Source organism: Cariama cristata, unplaced genomic scaffold (genome assembly GCF_000690535.1).
Source record: "Cariama cristata isolate BGI_N322 unplaced genomic scaffold, ASM69053v1 scaffold21391, whole genome shotgun sequence".
In the NCBI taxonomy this organism is placed as follows: Eukaryota; Metazoa; Chordata; class Aves; order Cariamiformes; family Cariamidae; genus Cariama; species Cariama cristata.
The window spans coordinates 8,758-32,022 of NW_009600092.1; the positions used below are offsets into that span (position 1 = coordinate 8,758).

General features: G+C 36.6%; 1 protein-coding gene across 1 annotated transcript in view; it reads right to left on the reverse strand.

Annotated features, from left to right (window-relative positions):
• The window catches only part of ARHGAP42 (Rho GTPase activating protein 42), a gene marked incomplete at its 5' end in the record, with an annotated part of 25,610 nt that extends 3,260 nt beyond the window's left edge, over positions 1-22,350 (reverse strand). Inside the window, 10 exons of the mRNA XM_009709928.1 lie at positions 3,272-3,334; positions 4,463-4,619; positions 6,819-7,199; positions 9,986-10,130; positions 12,719-12,878; positions 17,589-17,694; positions 18,498-18,556; positions 19,820-19,904; positions 20,586-20,660; positions 22,288-22,350. Coding sequence (XP_009708230.1) covers positions 3,272-3,334; positions 4,463-4,619; positions 6,819-7,199; positions 9,986-10,130; positions 12,719-12,878; positions 17,589-17,694; positions 18,498-18,556; positions 19,820-19,904; positions 20,586-20,660; positions 22,288-22,350 — 1,294 coding nt within the window. The remainder of the gene's footprint in view (positions 1-3,271; positions 3,335-4,462; positions 4,620-6,818; positions 7,200-9,985; positions 10,131-12,718; positions 12,879-17,588; positions 17,695-18,497; positions 18,557-19,819; positions 19,905-20,585; positions 20,661-22,287) is intronic.
• Between the last annotated feature and the right edge of the window lie 915 nt (positions 22,351-23,265).

Below are 23,265 nucleotides of genomic sequence, written 5' to 3' on the forward strand. Positions count from 1 at the left end.
TGTTTTGAGCCCATAATGATAAACTTATACCAGCAGTCAAAGGAATAGTACTTATCAGGTCATAAATTATTTTGCTTGACTACACACAGTCAACAACACCTGAGGCTCTTTTAATAATGTTAATAATAATAATAATTTTTAAAGTTATAAATAAGCTTTAAAACTATGCTCCCACCCTAATGAGTTTTCAGTCTAGCAAGACAAAGACAGAAGCCAGAAGATGAATGCATGAGGGAAAACATGAATCTCTCTCAGATGACTCATCCGTTAGTATTATCCTAGAAGAAAGGTTTACAAAGTACTGGAGATGGCAGACTTACAGCCAGGCTTGACTGAGTAGAAAACACTGGGCTGGGCAAGGCATTCCAGGTGTTTAAAAAATGCAAAATATACCATGAAAATAAAAACAAAAGAATGACTGGGAAAGGATATTTAATCATATGGTTGGGAGGGGAGCATGGGTCTAGAGGGCTTCATACTGTCAGGCTGCTCTTATTAAAGTCCCACCCCAGCACCTAGAGATCCTGCTGCCAAGCTAGAGCTGTTTGCTGTCACCAACTCCTCCTTCCCATTTTTCTAGGTATTCTTTTCTAATGAAAATCCTTCTTCTTATAATGCAGTTTCTCACTTCAGGAAACTTGACTTTCTGTGTACCTCTAAATCAAAGTAAAGAAAACGTAGAGTCAGGGATTATGTGTTGGTGCATTTTTGTACAGACACTGCAACAAAGAGACCTCAGGCTTTACTAAGACTGTTAGCTATCTAACTGTAATGCTTGTGAAAGTGGTAAGAAAACTCCGCTTCTTTCAAGCCCATACTAGACTAGCAATAGGGATTGGTGTCAGTGCACACAGTAGCTTAGTAGCACAGTGAGGGAGTTAGATGAATAATAAACTTGAAGTCAGGAGGGGAGGAATGGGAAGACTGAGAAGTCAAAGTAACTCTGGAATTGGAAAAAGAGAGCACAGGCTGGATAGGGCATAATGTTTTGGTCTTCCCTGTCCAATCCTAAAGCGTACTGTGGCCTCTCATTCTTTTTCCGACTAAAAGAAATCTGTTCAAACTGGGCGCACTACAGGGGATGTACTCAGGTATACAAGGAGAGAAAACAGCCAGGTGAAATAGTGTCCTAGCATTAAAAAAGAAAAAGGAGACACACACACTCATAATAGAAACAGTGTATTATACAAAGTTAGAAAGCAGGGTTGCAAAGACTGCTTGGAAGAAGGAATTAAGTAAGACCAAGCCACTGTGGTGGTAAAGCATCAAGTGCAAAATTATCTGCTGGGATACAGAAAACAATGTGAAACTGCAAAGCCATATAGGTACTTTTGATCCATCTACTGTACAAATGACCACAACAGGCAACAGATGCTTCAAGTAGGAATGAAGCTACTTAGATACTATAATGCATAGGTAAGCAGCAGCTTAAAATTTTCAAAACTAGTTATTTTAGTAGGGTAAATTCCCCCTGCACAGAGTTCAACACTGTATTGACTTGAGTATGTCTAGTATCAAACCAGATGGCTTAAAAATAGTTTCTCTGTCCCGCACTCTGTCCCGCATATACTCATTAGATAGTAGAGTTATGAACACAGAAGGCCTTTCTACTGGGTGGCTCAAGATGTAATTACCGTGATTTCTACATACTTCAGAGCAAAAAAAAGACTATCCTAAGGTTTTAAATCAGCCTTCATGTTCCTAACATGCATGAACGGTAAATAAAAACTGGTTCTGAATTGCAAAATTGTACTCAGGCTTAGGCAGCACTATAAGAACACCTGAGCTACTTCTTATTTCTTCCACATTTTGCCTGTTGCCCTCTCATTTTCCATTCTCCTCGTCACTGTTGCTCTTCCGCCTTCTTAGTAAGGCTGAAGTAGAGGAGCTATTAAGCCTTTCAGTATTTTCGGCTTTGTTATCTGCTCTCCATATCCATTATCAAACTGCTACATTTTTCCTTTGTCAGATTTTTGCTTCTTATGTGCTTTTTATATACAGATACAGGTGGCAGAGGCTCTGAGGGAACAACAGGGGAGAGTTTACAAGAAGGGAGTAATACAAAATAAGAGAAGGAACAGTGCTGGAGGTGAAATGATGCAGAACCGGTAAAACAGTCATTGCTCTCGGTTTAGGGCACTGGCTTAAGAACATCCTAGCCTCTTCATTTATTATTTTCTTCCTTAAATTATTGCCCTGCTCTTTTCATACTCCTTTTCTCCCCTGCAACCCTATTTTTTGGTCACCTTACAGTTGTTCATGTACTACATAAAACAAGAACAGTTTTGATTCCTGTAAGCTGCTTCTCTTGAGCAAAATCTGTGGGCCTTTGCAGGTCAGCTTTCTCTTTCTCTCCCCTGCTAGATCTGTGAGAGAAGACAACCATATTCCACTGCCACACCTCTCAGCATACGTTGGCATCTTCCTTTAGCTGTGCTACTTCAGATTACTGCTTTTGGATTCATGGATTGACTCGCCCCCCATTGCTCAACAGTTCCAGCAAGATCCTGGTATCAGTGAGTAAAGTGACAGACAACAACACAGGTCCTGTCTCAAAAGAACCTGAAATGCAGGGATAGTAAAAAGAGAGACAGACTTTTTCCCATATCCATTTATTTGATTACCTGCTTTAGTCTATTAATTGAAAGGGGAGTTAGTAATGTATGGAAGATACTGCTTCCTAGACAAACACTTATCAGAACATTCTAAAGAATGAATCAAATCCATCAAACACAAACAATTGTAAAGAAAATGTAAATAATTCATGCAAAGAAAGAGCAACACTTTCTCCAGACAGATACTGAGGCATGTGATGATAAAGACAGAAATCCCAATCAAGTTAATCTTGACCTTTCTAAAGCGGATGTTATTCAAGACCAGTCTATAGGAGCAAAGTACCATAAGCTAGCATGTTTGCTACTCTGCTGAAAGCATGTATATACAAACAGTTGTATGGAATAAGTACAGCACCCTCATCCTAATTTAAATCCTGTTAATTTGCTCTTGTAGCTGTGTCCTTAAGCAGATCACTAACCTGAGCATCTCTCATGGCAATTCCCCAGGTGCCAGAACAGCCAGATTGGCTGTTATTCTCTATTAGATTTAGCTTTCTTTTGGAGAAAGGATGAGTTTAATAAACGACAAAAATTTCGCATGCCACATGATGCTGCCCAAAAGATGCAGAACAAAGCTCCAACACTTCTATTTCAATCTTCGAAGCCAGCAAACCAGAAAGGATTTTACAAATTGTTAAACAGTATGAAGCACTTACCGTCCTGAAGAAACTTGTTTAAGTGAACCAGCACTTTCAAACATTTGCGCTCTTGCAGCCACTCTGAAAATAAAAGCACCACCTTGCTTTATACTTTGCCCATTAATTAAATACACAGACTAGTTTCAATTTTAAACATCTAAAGACATGGACACATCTGTTAAAATTGTTTTAATTATTCACTTAGAGAAACAGAAGAAATTCAAAAGCTGAATTTAAGTCCCTATTCAGCAGAATTCTTAAGGGCATAACCTAATCGGGGCCACTAACTTCCAAATGCTCTAGTGCATTGCTCAGTCAGCAAGGGAAATCTCAACACCTTATATTTAAAATTACATTCATGGATGGCCAGTAGATACTGGAAATGCTTTTATTGCCAATCTGTCAGGATCATGCTGGAACTCTGAGCTGTGCAGGATTCTCTGTGAAACGACTACAGTCATCCCTTCCACTTTAAAAACTGGAGAAGCTCAATGGAGTCCTGCAGTATTTGGAGAACTTCTTGGTGCTCTGCAGATTTGGAAATCACTTGTTCATGAGGACAGAGAAATTCTGAGTCAAAGTCAGGATTACGGCAAATATCTTCTGTCTCTTAAGTCTGTGCTAAAAGCACTGAGAAACACTGCTAACCCAAATCTCAGCAGAGTAAATTATAACCTCTGTTGCTTAGAAATATCCTCGCCTCAATACAAAAAAAGAACCACACAACAAAAAAACCCCCAACTGTTAGAAATCAACTATTTAACATGCAGCAACTGAAGAAATTTCACAGCAGAAGTTTGGGGTTTTTTTTCCTCCTCCAATTTTGGACTTACACAAATAAAATCTGATGATCTTCTTGACATAACAGCATGGACAGTAAGTAGCATTTATGCTCCTTGAAACATTAAATTCCAGAAGAACCAGAGATAATAATACTAATCACTTTCCAAAGATACGTTTCTGCATTACAGACCTTATCTGTAGTCTAATGAAGTCAACGGGAGTCTTTCAACTGACTTTAGCAGACTTTGTGCTGTGTCTCCTTTGTTTACAATTCTAATGAAGCTACATAAATAATTCACAAATACAGAAATATTAAAATCAAGTATTCATGAATGCTCTTTCAGCCACTTATGTACCTCTCTGGGATAACTTTATAGTAGGCAATACCGTAATGACACAGATCTTCAAAGGGCCTTGATGACTTACACAGATCCTGGTCTTTGATAGCCATTACTTGATGCAGTATCTAATCTTAATCTCCTGCACATTTTGGGAGGCAAATCAGGGTTTGGTGGAGCCTTTGGTGTATCTTTGGTATCTGTTGAAGATAAGCTCTGTATAGATCCACTGCAGCTTTTGTTACCTAAAGAAAACCACCAAATTATAGGGAATATTAAAGCTAATTTGAAGTTGCTTCACAACACATATAACATGCAAAGGAAAGTTTTTGTTGTTGTTGTTTTTGTTTGTTTGTTGGTTTTTTTAAAGAGACAAAATATGTAGAGAAAGTACTTACTAAGAGAGAGAAGAAACAGCCTTTCAGGCAGAAAGCCAGGAGAAAAAGGACCAACAGAAAGAATGAAGAAATGACATTAAAATTGTGAAGGCTAAAAAATTACATTGTACTTAAATGGCTAGATACACACTCATTAAAAAGTGACAATAAAACCAACTTTTATAAAGTAGTACACTGCATAGAATTGTAGAAAAAAATTCATCTTGGAAGGGATCTCAGGAAGTCATTTAGTCCAAATTCCTGCTCAAAGCAGCATCCACTATGAAATCAGACCAGATGTTAATTTGTAAGACTTAATATTTCAGTATCCACAGAAGCCTGAGGCAGTTTAAAAAAAAAAAGCATAGGAAATAATGATCATGATTTGCCCAAAACAATTGCTACTGTAACTTGATAAAACAAATCTATAGCTGTACAGATTGTATTGTACACAAAAAAGACCTTTTAATGAATACAAGGCATGGCCACATGTGTCCTTTAAGCTGACATATTCTGTGGACTGCTGTCTTGTTTGTATATACATTCGGCACGACAAGACCTGCATCTACTTCTGTGTTTCTTTATTTCCAAGAACAACAGGTGCTTAATAATGCTTTAAAAGCTGTCATAATATAAAGACATCCCAAAATATAAAAACAATATCTATATTATTAATATTGTTATTCTATAGCATTATTCTATATTATAATTTATTGTTAATTATTACTCTACATAATTAATACTGTTAATATAACACTAATTCTTACCTGGAAGTCTTAGAAAAAAGCTTGTACACTCCATGGGGGGCAGAGGGGAGAGAAATTTCTTAAACTTGTAGGGCTTTGCACCTAACCACATATTTAGCCTACCTGTATTTGTATTACTTATACTATTGACAGCTCAGTGGCAAACTCGGCACTCGTGCTCAGTCCACTGGAGCTCATTGTTTCAGTGCTGAGTGCTACTCTTCAGAATCCAAACCACTGCAGATATACTGATTTCAAGAAGGTGTTTCTTCTAAAGTAATTTCTACATAGCTGTCAATATAGTGCCATATCACCTCATGTACTCAGGAGAGGTACAGCAATGGTTCACAGGCATTCCAGCTAACTTAGCATTTAGCAGAACTGTCTAAATTAAGAAGCTATGTTTTTAAGCTTCTCTGTCTTGTAATGAGCCTTGTCTACAGGCTTACTTGGGACATAGGCTCGAGCTTAGGTGCTCCGAGAGTTGTCTTTGAAGCATCCTCCTCCTTTGACTGAACAGGAAGACTGGTGTCCCAACCTGTGCACTGAAATTGGATCCCTAAAGTTGGGTTTTGCAAACTTGTGGTTGTTCTTGCATATTGCATCTATATAGAGGACCATTCAGCCATAATCCTGTGTTCAAGCTAATCTACTTGCAGTATGGGATAACAAACCATGCAAGTAGGGCACAATGAAGGAACCATTCCATTAGCAGGGTTTAAGACATACATTTCATGCAAGGGATTACCTTTTTGTCCCATATGTCCAGTCCTATCTCAACTAAAGGTATTGACAGTAAAAAACATAAGTAAAAAAAAACCAAAACACCAAACAACAAAACAAACCACTTTTCCTTCAGTCTCCTATTTCAGTCAATTTATAGATGCAGTTGTCAGCAGGCACACCGACAAGGAGCGACAAAACTTATTTACTAGATATGTTAAGCCTAGTGCTTTTTAAATTTAAATGCTAGCTTTGATCAGTATCAATCATGTCACAAAGACTGATTCCTTTGACACAGTGATAAACCACAGCTACCAACTCTTCTCATAAGCCAGCAATCTCCTTACAAGTCAGTGGTCCAGATAAGGCATAGCAGGACAGACAGTACTTTTAAATTCTGAGAAACACTGGTATCTTTTAAGCTGTGTGAACTGTACAGGTGACAAACAATGGAAATATGCAGCAGCAGTTTGAAAACTGAAAGAACTTACCACAAAAAAAAAAATATATTATTGAATATCATTAGTTTTCAGATGGAGCTTTTGTTTTCTGATGCACCACAGTAAACACTGATGTCCTAAAAGACCTTGGAAATTACCTTCAGCTGACGGAATTGATCTAAGGGAAGATGCTGAAGACCTTTTCAGCCCAGACAGACTGTAAGAACTCTTTTTGGTCAGGTCTGTTGGTGGAGAGGCATTCTCTGGTCCAGTGACAGAAGCTACACTTTGGCAGTCTGACTCCACATCTGTTTTGGTTGCATCCTCCTTTGACGAGGATTCTGGACTTGTAGTCCAGAGGCCTGAACTCTTCTGGCCGTTTGAAGAAGGGGGAGAGGCAATCCATGGAATCCCTCCTGATTTCTCCCTGGGCTGCGAGGGTGCGCATTTGGTGGTGCTGTTCTGCTCCGAGGAGTGGGAAGAGAGAGATTCGATGCTGCCCATGGGAGTGCTGTCTGGGCTACTGCTGTACGAGTCACCTAGGGAGGAGTGAGGGGGGAGAGGGAGAGAGAAAAAAAAAAAAGTACATTTTCTAATCCTGTGCATTTCTTTCATGCCACCTATTGCCCCTTGTACCTTACCTGTCATCAAATTCATTAATCTGTGGTTTCAGAGGCAATGATTCTTACAACAAAAAATCTATTTAGTTACTCTAAGTTTCACACATATTCCTATCTTTAACCTGGAAGAGCTGCCTTTTGTGGCTATTTCTTTAGAGCTGATGAACATAACGGGCTACAGGCTAAACTATTTCACATAGAAGTTTGTTTTTTAAAAGAACTGCCTGCAACACAAATAATCCTTAGAAAATTCAACAGTTATGATGTTGCAATATCTTTGTGGCGAGTATCTTGCTGGATTTTCACAATAAGGCAAATGTTGTGGTGCTTGTCACACTCATGTTCTTAAATGCATGACTTTACTGCCAGCAGGCACAAGAATTAAGTTTTACTTCAGTTACCAAGCTGCTGAGGCTCTCTGCAGTCTCTATAAGACTAGTCCGTAAATTTGTTGGTAGATATCCTATTATCTGAGCCATCATAACTTTCATGAAATACCTATCCTGCAGAAGGACAACAACTTATTCCTTTATTTACAACTTGAATGTTGAACATTTGATGAATTTCTTTAATTAGATTGATTAGAGAAATCTACCTACCTACACAAAAATCTTTGCACTGATCTTGCTTCCAATAATCTTTTGCAACAAAAAGTAGGAATATCCTAAAGAAATTTGCTGGTGATATAAAGTTAGGAACACTCATCAGAACTGAGGAAGGACTGGCCTGTAATACAGTGAGGGCTGAATTATTTTAAAGACTGGATTCAGTCTAGTGAGTCATACGTTGGTTTCTAGTAGGATTTTTTCCCAAAAGCTAGGAAATATAATTCACAAATTTCACAAGAAGCAGAGAATGTATATTGTTCAACCACACAGTAGGTATAAAATATCAACATGATACAGCTGCTTTTGCCTCCAAATATTTCAATATCCTTGGCAACAAGTGACCATAACCACACACAATACTACAGACAAGGTCACAAATACCAGTGCCTTGCATTGTGAGTGGATCTGACAACTGTAGTGCCACTGTACAGTAGTGTGAAATATTCTGTCCACTTCTGGCCCAAATTCTGGTATTCCAGATTAGATTGTCCCTCATCTTGACCCTTTACAGACAATTAGTCCCTTGAAAATTGCAAGATTGGCTGAAGCCTAAATTTGTCAGATGCATTTTCTATAATTTTCTATCATTCCCTACCACTTGAAACCTATATCTCATTTTCTCAGGCCATACAGAATTCCTGAATTTCCTGCAATATAGTTAAGTGTCTGTACTTCATTTAAATGATGACTTAAAACCATCTAGTCCTTCAGAAATTGCTATTGCCAGAAGCCAAGGCTCTCTCCTGCCTGTCTCCGGCCACCCTAGAGATATTTGGCAAGCAGAATACCTCTGCTTCTGCCTCGGTCTTCCAGGCACAAGTGAGATCTTAACTGGAACTTGTGGAAGCAAGTGCTAAGCTTGAGCTAATAAGCAAACCACAAGTGGAGAGCTCTTGGGTTAGACCTAGTTCCAGTCAAGTTGCCAGCACAAGACATGCATCTGAATGAAGAAGCATGAGCTTGCATATGCTCTGCAAAATACTTGCACAGAAATGCCTCTTTTTTTTATGCTGGCATTCATTCATCGCAGTTAGAGAGTGAAGAAACTTGCCCAGTTTGTCCTTTGGTGAATGTAACTGACGGTTCTTCTGTAACTTCTTACTTGGGATTCCATGCCATTCACACTGGCAACTGATGTATAGGCAGCTATTGCCCTTATTTAGTATTTAAGTGCAAGAGCATACCGAGGATACATTTCCTAACATTACAGACTTAAGAATTACTACAGATCCACAAGAACAGATGCACCTTAAGTGCGGATAATTTACAGTACCAGTTTCAATCTCCTTGAGGAACCAAGGGACACAGAAGTTCTTTTGGAAGTCTGTTGCAGCAGCAACTTAATCTTTGCTAAAGTTTCAATACTTCTTACTGGTACAGCCAGTAAGTAAAAAAGTGGCAGCCCACTAGATGAAAATGAATGAAGTGAAACTTTTTAATAGTCACATCTACACGAAAATGAATAAGCATTCTAGGCAGCAATTAATTACAAATGTAACTCCCTGCTGTCAAACAGTACGTCATATCACAAGTATACTGTTTCTCCCCACACTATGAGAGTTTGTTTCCATTCCAGAAAAACTAACAAAGTTTCTGTGGTTTTGGCAACCTAGGCAGTGACTAACTTTGAGCCAATGACCACAGTTTCATGCTTGTGAAAAAAGCCAAGTAATAGTTTTGATCTCCTTGACTGAATTACATTTACTACGACAGGAAAGACTGTATTTACAGTTTCCCAACCTTACTAATCGTCTTAAAGCAAATGAGATGAACTTTGTATAATGAACTTCTGAGTTTCAAAGCAGACTACATTTAGTTTAGAATATAAAGCCTACTCTAAATTATTTTTCAACACAGTATGCAATACAAGACTTGCCTAAAACCAAACATCTTTCCTCATCTGAGAGAAGCAAGGAATGCAGTCATTCAACAGTGGCTGAGATTCACAGAGGTTAAAAAGCTGATGAAACCCCATCTGTTCTGCTTATAGTTATTGGAATATTATATAATGTGGAATATTATCCTACTGGATATTATTTAGGAAAGTTAAAAGATAAGACAAAAAGGAAGACAACCAGTCAACAAGGAAAAACTTACTGTCAGGATCCGCTAGACACGGTGTATATCTTCCCTTGGGTTTACGTGAACCTGTGGAGAGACAAATTGCTCTTGTCCTTCTTGAACCTGATCGGGACTGAGGTTGGGGAAGAGGAATATTGGGGTCTGGTGCAGTGTGAAATATCTGTACGATTTAGAAAAAAAAAGAAAAAAGGAAAAAAATTACATAAACAATAGAAGTACTGTTACACTCCCATTATTAATCTGAGAAAATTTCTCAGTTTTCCTCACCACTGCACCTGAAATTAATCCCGTAATAGTCTCACAAATTACAAAAGAGTAAATATTTGTTTAAATAGTTTTATTTTCTAGCCCTTGTTAAGATGTGCTTAACAGTCTAAATTGTAAAACATACAATAGGTGGTTACTAGCAACTCCTGCCCAAGAAGTAAAATATATTTTTTTAATTATTATGAAAAGATTGAATTTTTTCTCTATGTTCCTGTGAAAGCTTCTGTATGTCATAGAAATGAGTCATAGTTGTAACTTATTACAATCCAGTTTGTATTTCAGAAAACCACTTTATTTTGCCAAACAAGTCAAGTTTGATGAGGAACATCTTTATGTTTGGAGCATCTCCTGGTTTTTATCTTTTACATACCACTGCTATCACTGGTCAAATTTGGACTTCATTGCTGCAGAAAAAACACAGATTTCTACAGGTATCTGACTACTGCGATCTGACACAGGTATATATGAGGTTTTGAAGAACTCTTTGCTGACAAGTTTGGCAAGCCTGCCAGCAAGGCCAATGCAGAAGGTCCAGTCATTTTGTTGACTTTCCTTTGTATCACTTTTTCTGCAAGACACATGCAGTAGAGGTCTTGAAAGACCCTCAGAACATTCTTGGATACTTCTAGTAAAAATGATAATTGCCTTGGAGGATGACCAATACTAGATCTTCTTTCTCACTTATTCTTCCTAGTGTAGACTGTAAACTCTACTGAGTATGTCTTATGGCATTCTGTGGAAGGAAATGGAATTAGTTCTGTGGAATGGAGAAGAAGTTTTACAGAGAAAGATTGCCTGAATAAGCTATTGAAGGAATCAGAAGAGTCCATTCTCCATAGGGCCAAGTGTTGTAGGTTAAATACCATGCAATGCCAAAATATGTCTCTGCAAGGATTTCTGGACCTTCTATCAATAGGGCACTCACAAAAGAAGATGAAGTGAACAATGAAAAGATACGTCCATGCCATTCACAGAAGTGGAAGAAAGCAAATATCCTTCCATGGCAGAAAATACTTTAATGGATATCTTGAGATGCTCTCGAGGTACACTAATACCGTATTAGGCATTAGTGACTAGTACATCAATACAAAAACATGTCTGTAGACAGAGAAATAGATCAAGGGTGACTTTGGTTGTGCAGCCATGGTCTTTGTATTGAATGAGCTTGTAATTTTCTGGAGGGGAAATTCAGTACTGGAAACATGTAATATATTCGTTTTGGAGTTACAGCCAAGGAGGCTCTCAGAATCATAGCAATTTTGAGGAGTCCCTGTGAAATTATTGATGTTACCAAGCAGTACTGTCAGTACTTACTGACCAACCAGTGCAGGAGACCCTGGTATTGACTGGCAACTGCCCCTTAGCTGAGTAACATGATGTGGAAGAAACTCAAAGTTTTTTCACTTTGTTTTGTCAGTCAGTCTTAAACAATGACAATCAGAGAAGGTGATATATATCAACAAAACATCCCCCAAATAAAATTTCTTTTGATGACCAAATAAAGGAGGTCTTGACTGTTCTGCTGAAATCAAATAATTTAAAATAAATAAAATCTGAGGAGGCCTTTTAGTGAAGCTGATACCTGCAATGGTTGTGACCAAAAGTAAGTGTTTAAGATTTCATGGATTCCCCTTCTCAAGCCCTGAAACAGTTCTTATTCAATGTTCCAGGAAAGAGTTTGAGATGTACCTTCGCTGTCACTGGTCTCTTTGGGGAAAACAAAATAAACCAGGCAGTCATAGACATGCCTTTCTTCAAAGCAAAAAAGTACATAGAGAAGTCCCAGAGTATTCAAGAACTTTTAAATTGCAAAGACATGATGGGCTTAAAACCTGTAACTAGGAATAAAATCTCATCTAAGATACACTATTTTTTCCTTTTGCTTTTCTACTTTTCATATAGTACCTACACAAATGAAAAATGACACATTGCACAGAAAAGGGGGATTCTGCTGGGGATCCACATTGATGCTGCTCATGAAAAGAGGAAGCGAAGGATGGCTGGGGTTTCATGATGTTAGGAAGGACTAGATCTTTGCTGTGCAGCTGGTGTATCCCCAAAGGACAGCAATGATCAGAAAGACTCTGACCTGATGCACTCAGAGGAGAATCCATGCATTCACCCAGAGTGAACCTTCATACTCTGCGAGCATGAGAGAGATGGAGGAGCTAGGAGCACAATTATGACCTTCTCATTCTGTTTCTAGGTGTAAGAAGGACATAGCAGTCTTCAGAAAGCAACTGAAGATTCAGAGCAACTCCTTCAAAGCATGGGAGATTATGCCTTGGATCTGTACCTTGCACAGCCACAGAAGGCTTGCTAGGAATACAGATCTATAGCGTGGGGTGGGAAAAAGCTATTCTTTCTATCAAGGACCTTCTACAAATGCTGGATTTCTTATTTTTAAGAACTTAATGATGGTAATGAAAATGAGATCTTAGTTCCACTTCATCATAAAACAGTCAGATAATGTCTTTCTACCTTTTCATAATGCTCTATCAGAATTTCAACGACGATATTCTGAAACTTAATGTTCATCATAGCAGCCACGGTTTCTTCCTGGGCTCTCATCAGAGTTGGTCCAAAGATAACACCAAGGTTGGACACAGTCATTAGATTTTGCTGACTGTGTAATGATACCCTTTAAATGAACACAAACAATATGCAATTAAATTGTTGTGCTAAACTACAATTCCAACAGGCAAAAACCTGTTAAGACTACTTCTTTAACAAGATTCCAAGTGCATGCCTCCTCTTTAAAAACATTTTTAAAACTTTCACTTTTACTAGAGTCAAAACACAGTGTAGTACAACGACTATATTTCCATTAAGACTCCCATCCTGCAATAACCTAATGGATAACAGGCATGTCTTCCTAGGGTAAGTATTTAAGTTCCTGACATAATTGACAGGGAAAAGCAACTATCTTTGAAGGTCTCCACAGAGAGATCTAGACCATCTAAAGTTTAGGAGTCTTAGGGTAAGCACCTATCTCTCTCCAATGATTATAGAGGAACTTAAATACTTGATGTGGGTTGACTGAAAATACTATGTGATAACGGAGGTCAATCATATACCCTAGCTTTCATGGAATGGAAAGAAACTTAGTTACTGAAAACACTTAAATTGCAATAAGATCTCTTCATTAATATGTTGAAAACACAGGATCAATGGGGTCAGTGAAATCATTGTTTCTGTGGTATAGATAACACTAGGTGATCATAATGACATCTCTGGCTTTAAAATATATTAACCTTTTACTTCTGTATATTCTGTTATCACTTACTGTACCTTTTCTGTCATTTTTGTTAATGTAGAATTCAGAAACTTAGTTTTTCCAATAACTTATCAGATAGTAAAATGAAAACCATCAGTCAGTAATCCTCAACGCCTATTTTCTCTCCTTACAAATAAGATTTGCCAAACAAAAACAGTACCATCATAAATCCTTTGAAATAACTGCCAACTGCCCTATTGCCTCATGTCTGAGAAATATCATGCCAAGTAAAGATTTTATAATTTCTTAATGCTTAATTTTACTGAATTTGCTACCAAATAGAATCAGCTATTGAGGCCCTTGTTCACATTTTCCTTTTCATTCTCACTGCTGTCTGCTACCATTGTCAAGCTGAGCATTTTTAGCCATTTCCTGCATAATTACAACAACTCTTGTACCTTTTCAAATTAAGAAATCTATAAAAATACTGGAATACTAGCAGGTAGGAGCAAATTTTATCTTCTGGTTTTCTCTGACAGCCTTCATTAATCAGGTTTATGGAGATGTCTGCTACGTTTTTCTGCCAATAATATTCTCAGATAGCTTGATTTGTCCTTAAAAAGTTACACAAACATTAGCAAAATGACCTATCTGATGTCAGTTTGGTAGCAAATAACACAAATGCTATCCCCTTAGATTAGAAAGACAGTGACAAAAAGACTGTTAGATTTTTTCTGAGGGATTTTGTTAGGGTCAGGATCAAACCCATGTCTGGACTCACACATTACCCTTTCTCTCAGTCTCACTGTTAAGTAGGCGCTAATGATACACAGAATGAGAACAACAGTAGAATGATCTTGGTATAGAGGTGAGATAGACTGTACAATTACTTCTATAATGAAGTAATACTCCCCTCATACTTGGAACAGGAATGTTTTAGCACCCCGTTTACATCGAGACGGAGGAGAGAGATGGAAAAGAGGTTTGTATCGGAAACAACGCGATTATAAACTGCAGGAAAATAAATGCCTATCTTCTTACATATTTCCTATGTTGCTTCATTAAGTTATGCCAAATTTTACTTCAGACAGACACGCTGGCAGAGTCCGTTATTTGGAAGCCATATCATGAAAATTACTCCCTTGTTAAAGCACTTTTTTAGCCAATTATCTTCATTAATTTTCTCTGTAACAGACCTTATGTTTGGCTTAGGTGACTAACGGGTGTTTGAGAAGTCCACTAGTATTTTAAGAAAAATGGAATTTGGAATGACTCAGCTCTAGGTTTGTTAGAAAAAACTAAAAAATTAACCCTTTGCAATGTTATTCTGCTTTGTGCTGCACAGTAACTGTTAAGGTCTCTTACACAAACATTACAGTCGTATAGCGCAAGACAGAAAGTAGTATTTGTCCTGTGTTTGGGTTTCCTTGGTTACAAATTTGGTAGCTTGGTTAATAAAAGGAATGGTGAATTTAATAACATTGTACCCAGAAACGACTTCCTACAAAGCATTTCAAAGGCTCAATTTCTTGCAAAAGAGAAAAAAAACAGGTCTGTAAATGGATCATTTTGATAGCCAATTTCCCCTGACCTAGTCCTACTGTTGCTGGGCTACTGAATAGATATAGGCCAAGGTAATCATGCACTTCAGGTAGCTCTAAGGCATTCATTAAGGTGCAGTTGCTTTCTGCTCAAAATCTCTTTCTTTGATATATCACCAGTAAATTTTTGATACTGCCAGATTGCAGACTCCTGACTATCTACCTTAGAAAAGTACAGCGTTACTAAATCATACCAAAGAATGATTTATTCTTTAGACAGGTAATTTGACTAGGAAGGTTTAAAAACAAAAACCGAGTTACCTCTATGAAAATAACACCAAACTTCCTGTGTTTGCCTAGCTGCTGACTGAGTATATACTCATGTAGTATCACCTCTCCGCAGGCTGCTTTTCAAGACTTCCTGGGTTGGTTTGTTTGTTTGTTTTTAGTATGATCTACATCCCACAACATCTAGATAATATTTAATTTTGCACAGTGACACAAAAGTCAAGGTAGGAAAAGACATAAAGACCTTAAGACCTAAACTAAGAAAAAATAACATTATCCTTATTTTATAACCCATAGTTAAAGCTACAGTATTTTCACCTAGACACAAAAGCATTACATAAAGGAACTGAACAGCTAAAAGAAATATAGGGAAAGGATGTACATTTTTAAATCGGATTTTAAACAAAGAATGAAGAAACAGGAAGTTGGGGTTTTTTTTTGTATTTTCCCATCTTCATAAAATTAGGCACTTTATCTGCCATTTGTTCCTTGAAAAGTCTCCACACAGTGGTAGGAAAAAGATGAAGAAGGAAGATAACAGATAGACTCAAGAGACTAATTTTGAATTCAGTCTCATTAGAATTGCTAGTATAAACAACAGCTGGCAAATTAGATGAGAAATTAGAAGGGGTGAATTGAACTTTGGAAAGAAAAGAACTGAAAGTTTTCAGTATAAAACCATAAGATTACATTTATCAGAAATGAGAATTACATCAAATATGAGATAGGCAAGAGTTAAAGAGAACAATTAAAGAAGGGAATACTGCAGGCTTTTCTTTGGAAATGCATCTGAGGTCACATTGAGAATAAAAACGCCAGGAAAAGAGGTCAAGAAATGCTTGCTTATAACTAATTCTGCCTACAAATAAGTCAGTTCCTATGCACATATATTTCAAATTTTGGGGTTTCCAGACTAGCAGTTTTTACAAAATCATTAATCCCTCATTAAATATTTTAACTTTCAGAGGGTTAGAAAGCAGTAGATATTATATTGTTTAGCTAATCAAACACCTCCATGAGTAAGGAAACTTATGAAACTTGCTTTCATCTGGTTCTCTGGGTTACCCCATGTACAATTAGACGCAAGGTCTGCCTGATCAGTTTTTGGAATGGAAGCATTCACAGCAGCTCGCTATCATGTTAGTTCTCCAGGGCTAACGACAAAAAGGGCTAAAAATAATTGCTTAGGGCTAAATAATTTCCTCTCAAAGAAATTTTCAAAGTCCTCACATCTATAAGAGGACACAAAACTGCATTAGGCTCCACTGTAGACAGCTTCCTGCAGGCTGTGTCTCAAGCTGTGATGAAAAAAGCAAAATAGCTGGGACGTGATGAACAGAATGAAAACAATACGGACTCCTCTCTTATGTCTTCTATATATCTCAGTGATGTGGGCCTTAGATGAACAACTGCTGTTTCAGTATTCACATTCCCAGATCATTGCAAAATGTACTAAAAAGCATACAGCATCCTAAATCAGAAAGAATAATACATATTAAAAACTATTCAGCAAGTACCAGTGAAAACCAATCAAAGATTTACCAAAACTTACATGAATAGTGTTTGATGTCAAATAAGGAGAAATTATACTTTAAAATATAATGGTATGTAATCATAGCTAGTGCTATAGAGAGAATAAAGACTTGTCTTTTCTGTTGCACAGCACATGCTAAGTGTAATGCAGTGATGACAAAAGGTCATCAGTTCAGAGAAATGCAAAATCTTTTCCACGTGACATTTAAGTAATACTTAGAGAAGCTGATGAAACAAGGGAGATTCAAAATTGGGTTTGGACATTCATATAGACATCAAAAGTATAAATAATAATACTTCAAATTAGTATTTTCAAATGATACTACACTTCAGAGTTGTTAGAGAGAAAAATAAGATCAAACACGAAGGACAAGTAGTATCACATTAGTCTACACTCCATTTCTGAAATAGTGTGGGACCTTGAGTCAGATTCCAAACAGTGTTTTCTATCAGTCTTAGCATAGTTTTAGATGTTTCTTGAATTTAATTACTGACAATTCCTACAGTAAGTGGGAACGTGAATGAAAACGTTGAGTAGGTTTATTTTATAAACATAGCTGGTCATCTTGGTGACTCTTTATGGTGTTATTTTTAGTTTTGTTTCCATAGTGAATATTCTTTAGCTATGTTGAGAACAGCATTTTAGAAATTAAATGTAACTTCAAGTGGCATGGTTTCAACACAGAAAATCGATTAAGTAAGACTGACAAATTTAAAGTGGAAATGACCACATCTTACAATAACACCAAAGAGAAAAAGAAAAATTAATTACTTGACCAAGTGCTTGATAAGGATGTCCAGCATCTCTCTGTTCTTCTCTGGTAACTTATGCACAAGCGCATGCACTGCCTCAACTCTGTAGTTCTGATCATCTGACTCTATTAAACAGAAAACAAATATTGTTGATAAATTAGAATATGTGCTAAGATGCGATGGCAAATGGCACCAATGTCTGCATGTTAATACACAGATGCATTACAAGGAGCCAAACACAACTAGCCTTTAAAATGATGACGACAATTTGATTATATTTATTACAACATTCTGAAATCTGTATTTCAAGTAATTTGCCAAAAGCAGTTACCACCGATACTGGAACCAATAAAATCAGTGGCAATGTTGACCTGATGTACCACTTCAGTGATAGCCAAGATTTTACTCCTTGACATTTAAAGTATCTAAAATTCTTGAGCGTCTTTTATCAAGGCAAGAGGAAATGGGGAAATAACTTCAAATTCTAAACTGGAGTGGTTAGAAAAACGATTTATCTGTGTATCTAATTACTCCATTTGTGAAAAGGAGATAATTATCACCCCCTCCAATTTCTCAAGGCAAGCTAGGAAATTAAATGTTCCTGGATGAGAGGGATGAATGCTATAAACAAATTATCAGCCCATATAAAAACAAACAAACATATAAATCAAGGTTCAAAATTTCATGCAGAAGGCAGTCACACAGAACCTCTAAAAAGATCAGAACAAAGCTTCATCTAGTGTTACTTGTCCGTTTTGAGGGCTTTCATGTGGCACTGTGCTGTCACATACAGTGACATGGAAGAACTCGGATCCATGGCTGGATCACTGAATAATAGACCAAGGAGAAAAGTAAGGATACTAACTGATGAGATTAAGGGTTAGAAACAATATTACTTTCATGCAAGTGTATTTATTACTTTACTTACTAACAGCAACAATGAAATCTTTGTGCAGCTTGAAAGTCATCAGTGGTTCTGACAAACACCTGGTTGTAAAAAAAATATTAAAGGGAATTTAAAAAAAAAGCATTACTCAAGGTCGTCTTAAGTTTTATGGGTGTGATTATGATAGCCCTCAATATCTGTACAATGTATATTGATGTGTCCTAGGAAACCCAATTCAGTGATGACTGATTACAAGTAGTTTACAGTCATGTACATACTCTGAAAATCTCTTTGAGTTCAATCTGGTGTCACCATGTAAGTTAATAAGGGAAATGTTACCGGCACTGACTTCAGCACACAGACTCACAGTTTTCTGGCTTCCATACTGTAGACCAGGAATCAAAACAGCTGCAGAACATGGTACAGTGGGCTGCAGAAGCAATCTTTTGCCCAGGAAAGGCAAAAACATGATGAAATTTGGGACTGAAATTCTGATCTGAGATATCCTAGAAGTCATCCTCTGAAAAGCAGACTATGAATTGCCTCATAGATACAAACACACAGCTACTGCTAGCTCACGTTCTAATCTCACAAACAGTATCTACAATGATTTGTGCTTCTGAAGACGTATTATGAATTTCTTAAACCAAAGCCAGTCTTTTCAATGAAGTGTACATGACCATTCCACTATAAATCCTAGGCATATTTTCTAGAGTGAATACAGATTTCTGATGCTGCCCTTTGTTAAGTAACCAGTTTAGGAAATCTAGATTCTTAGAAGGCATAGAACATCCACCATCTGGGCCTGATGCTTTTTATTATGTTTCTTTTGGATGCTATATATTGAGACCCAAAAATGAGTTATCTTGGAAGAACCATAATTATTGAAAATTCTGTGTCTTATTAGTAAAAATTTTAAGAGAAAATGATAATGTGGGAAAGATATTGTGTTTGTGAAGACACCAATAATATAGGATAAAAACCTACGCTTTTGCAGAGACTTTTATTCTGCTCCAACAATGATGCCATGAAACCTCATGGTACACAGCTTAGGAGATTCAGAAAAGAAAGACTGAGCACAACACGCTTTGTGGTTAATGTTAAAAGTTTTAAATAAAAACATGCAACTAATTAAATTCTGCCAAATTTAGGGCTATATAAGCCATGACTATCTTAATAAGGCAGAAAGCGTGTAACAAATTTTAGATTCATTATTACACATAATCATAGGGATATTAGGCAAGATAGCAATACACTCAATTATTACCATACTAATGGATACAAGAAATGTAATATGATACTAATAAACAAAAGATTAACAGTCCAGAAAAGGAATACTGAGGTTTGTGTAGCATCACACTTACCTGAGGTAGTTTTTTAGTCCGCTTGTTATTGTTTTATTGTCCCAAAGTTCCATATCAATATCCATATCAGGAGGAGATTTAGGGGCTGGCAGAAATTTGAATTACGATTGTGTTACAGTTTGACTAACACACTAACTAGGAAAGCAGCAAAACAGAAGCTAATAGATTAGTCATTTAGCTCATGTGATTACTTACTAGCCAAGATTAACTACCAACCTGATGAATTTCAGTCTTTTAATCTCTGCCAAAGTATTAATAAAAATTAATTTAGCACTGATATTTAGCACCTGTAAACATTAACTATATGCACTATATCAAAGTGTAAAGTAAGCCCAAGTCAACAGAGAATTACTAATGTATTTGGCTTAGATATTCAAACACAGGCATCAGAGAGCCAAATTAGCAAGAAAAGTGAAAGACTAGAACAGCTGTCTACTAAATGGAGTTACGGTGTATTACAGAACTATTCTGAAATATGCCAAATAGATACCAATAAATAGAACTTTAAAGCTAAAAGAAGAAATTCATTTCATCAGTAATTTGCTCGTGTATATCAATGACTACATGCATAAATTGAATACTAATGCACATAAGAAACTAGTTAGATAAATCACTCATTTTAAGACTGCAAACTCAGTTTAGCAGCAGGAAATGCACATACAAAATTGTAACTATTATGACACAATCTTCTGAGCACAACAGTTAAGACAAAAGAGGTGACAATACACACGCTGCACAATGACAAAGGTTCACTTCAGATACTTACAAAATATGGTATTCATCAGCTTTTGCACCTTGGAGTTTACACCACCTATTCTGTACAGCCCCAGGATTGTAATACCTACATTGGGAAAACAAGCACAATGAAAATAATGAAAATATGATTATTTCAATATACGCTGATGCATCCTTTCAAAACATCTAAATGTACTTATGGAAAATTGTACAATTACATTCTTGAGTACTGCTTTACCCTGCTGAATTCTCTTCTGGGATATTAACAAACGCATTCCACTGAATCCGCACCATACTATACACTAATCACACTATACACTTGACATTAACAGAACCCTTTCTGCATAGAAATGACTCATATTAGCAAACAACAAGGAGATGGCTGGGAAAGGTGAAAAATAAGACCTAAAAGCAGTCTTAAAACACATTACACGTCAACAAGTTTATCTTACCTAGACTTCAGTGGAATTACTATGTGTCTCTATTTGCTTAGACCATCATCCCTTCCAATTAAGATATGATTGACATTTATAGGAGAAATGATTGTACCCCAAATAAAAACATATACTGTATACTGTTGCAACACTGCAGTTGAGAACTTATATGTTATGCATGGATCTCCACACAAAATAAGGACAGTCAAATCCCAATTTACCCATAAGTTTCAATTGTTGAGCTTTTTTTAGCAGTACAGACACTAATAAATAATGTTTAAAGTGTGACATTCACAACACAGTATTTCAGTACTCCAGGGATAATAATGTTATTGTTTTTTACTGCCTTTTAAAATCAGCAGGATTTAAAAGTCTTCCCTTCTCCCCACTTCAGGTCTTACCATCTAAAAATTGTTCACTTTTCCTTTGAAAACAACATTGCAAAGTCTGAGCTCACCTAGGTAACATACGTGTTTTGTTTGAAACCCCCCCCTTTTTTTTTACCCAGAAAAAAAAATGGAAGCAGTGAGTCAGCAGTGATTCAAAAGCTTCATAACGTTGTTACCTGGAAAACTGAATTCATGTTGAGCTCAATGCTGCACAGAGAGATCACACAACTTTTGGCTTAGAAGAGTTGCATACTGACAGTTCAGTGCATGGGCAGGAAAAGGTTACCTCTTTTATAGAAGCCGATACAGCCATACCTCTTCATTTGGAAGGGGATAATTAAAACTTGCTGTGAGTTGCAAGATACCACCTCATCAGTAGAAAGATTATTATTTTCTTTTGTACATTCCCACCACCAGAAATGAGTTTCTAAACGTTTAAAAAAAAATGCATAATCCATGTGCAAAATGAGTGAATAAAATGATAGGAGTTATGCTCTGCAAAAAAGGTGTTCCAGTAGAGAGTATTTGTACCACTTTTTGGTCTTCAAGTTTCACACCAGAAACCAAAGTTGGTACTTGAGGCTCCCTACAGTTTTACCACAAGAAAACACAATTCGGTGCACACAAATTTAAGACTAAAGATATGTGCAACTGTGTATTAAGCTGTCTAAACAACACGAAATTACAGAAAATGTCTAAAAGCTCCACTTAAATGACATGTTAAGAACTGTTGTTGGAACTTGTGCAAACAGTTTTAAGTGTAAAGCACACAGATAAAATGTGAAAAGTACAACCCAAATGATGGACACACTCCAAAGCACAGCTGTAAAACATGTAGAATTAATCAAAGTAATATTTGAGAAAAAATAATCATAATAATCTAATACATAATTTGTGATTTAATACACACCTCTTGTTTCTACAGCATGAATACATTTCTTCACAAAGTTGAAACCTGCTTCATTTAAGAACACTATAAAAAGAAGAAAAGAAGGTAATTATTTTCTAACTTATCAATACACAAAATCTCCGTGTTTAGCTACATTCACATATTAGTCAAGAAGGACTGATACACGTTTATCCACGAGATTATGATACTTATTTTTTAATAGTATTCTTGTAGATATATACTTAGCACTCAAAATCCAATTTTCTAATCATTAGTGTATCATTAGGAGCAGAATATTCCACTGTCTTTGTCAGAAATCAGTAGCCCCTCTACACATTCAGCTGAAAGCTTGTTGCGTTAAAAGGAGATTATTGTACTCCATTTTTCCTCTGCTGGGGAAAATGCTTTTAAGAGTTCAGGACCTACATTATGAACAGAATATATTCGTTGGTTTTAATACAACAGCATTCTTTGTTCCTTGCATATGTACAAAATCACTCATAAAATGGTAACAGAGGAAAACAATCTTTGTTATTGACTTTAATTAGTGAACTTATTTCAAGTGAATGTATTTGTCATTAATTTTTCTATCTATCTTCAATGCTAACTGCTCTAACTAGCTAAACAAACAAGATCTTAAAGCAGCATATTTGTCACCATTAGAATAAACTCCATCATAGAAAAAACAGATGTAGTGGTTTAAATTTTAGATTTCTAGAGTCTCAAATATACCTCCCATGAAGATGTATGTCCATATAGGATACATCTCTTTCTCTCTCTGAGATACATACACCCACACATATATTTATTTTTACGTATTTGTGTTAATATAATATTATGTTAATAACATATATGTGTTAATATAATGTTAATACAAATATACACAAGTGTCATAGTATCTTTAAATACACTTATTTTATTAGTCAGTTTATCAGTAACACATGTATACACACCTAAAACCAAAAAGATGTGATGGGCCGAGGCCAGTTGTACGAGGTT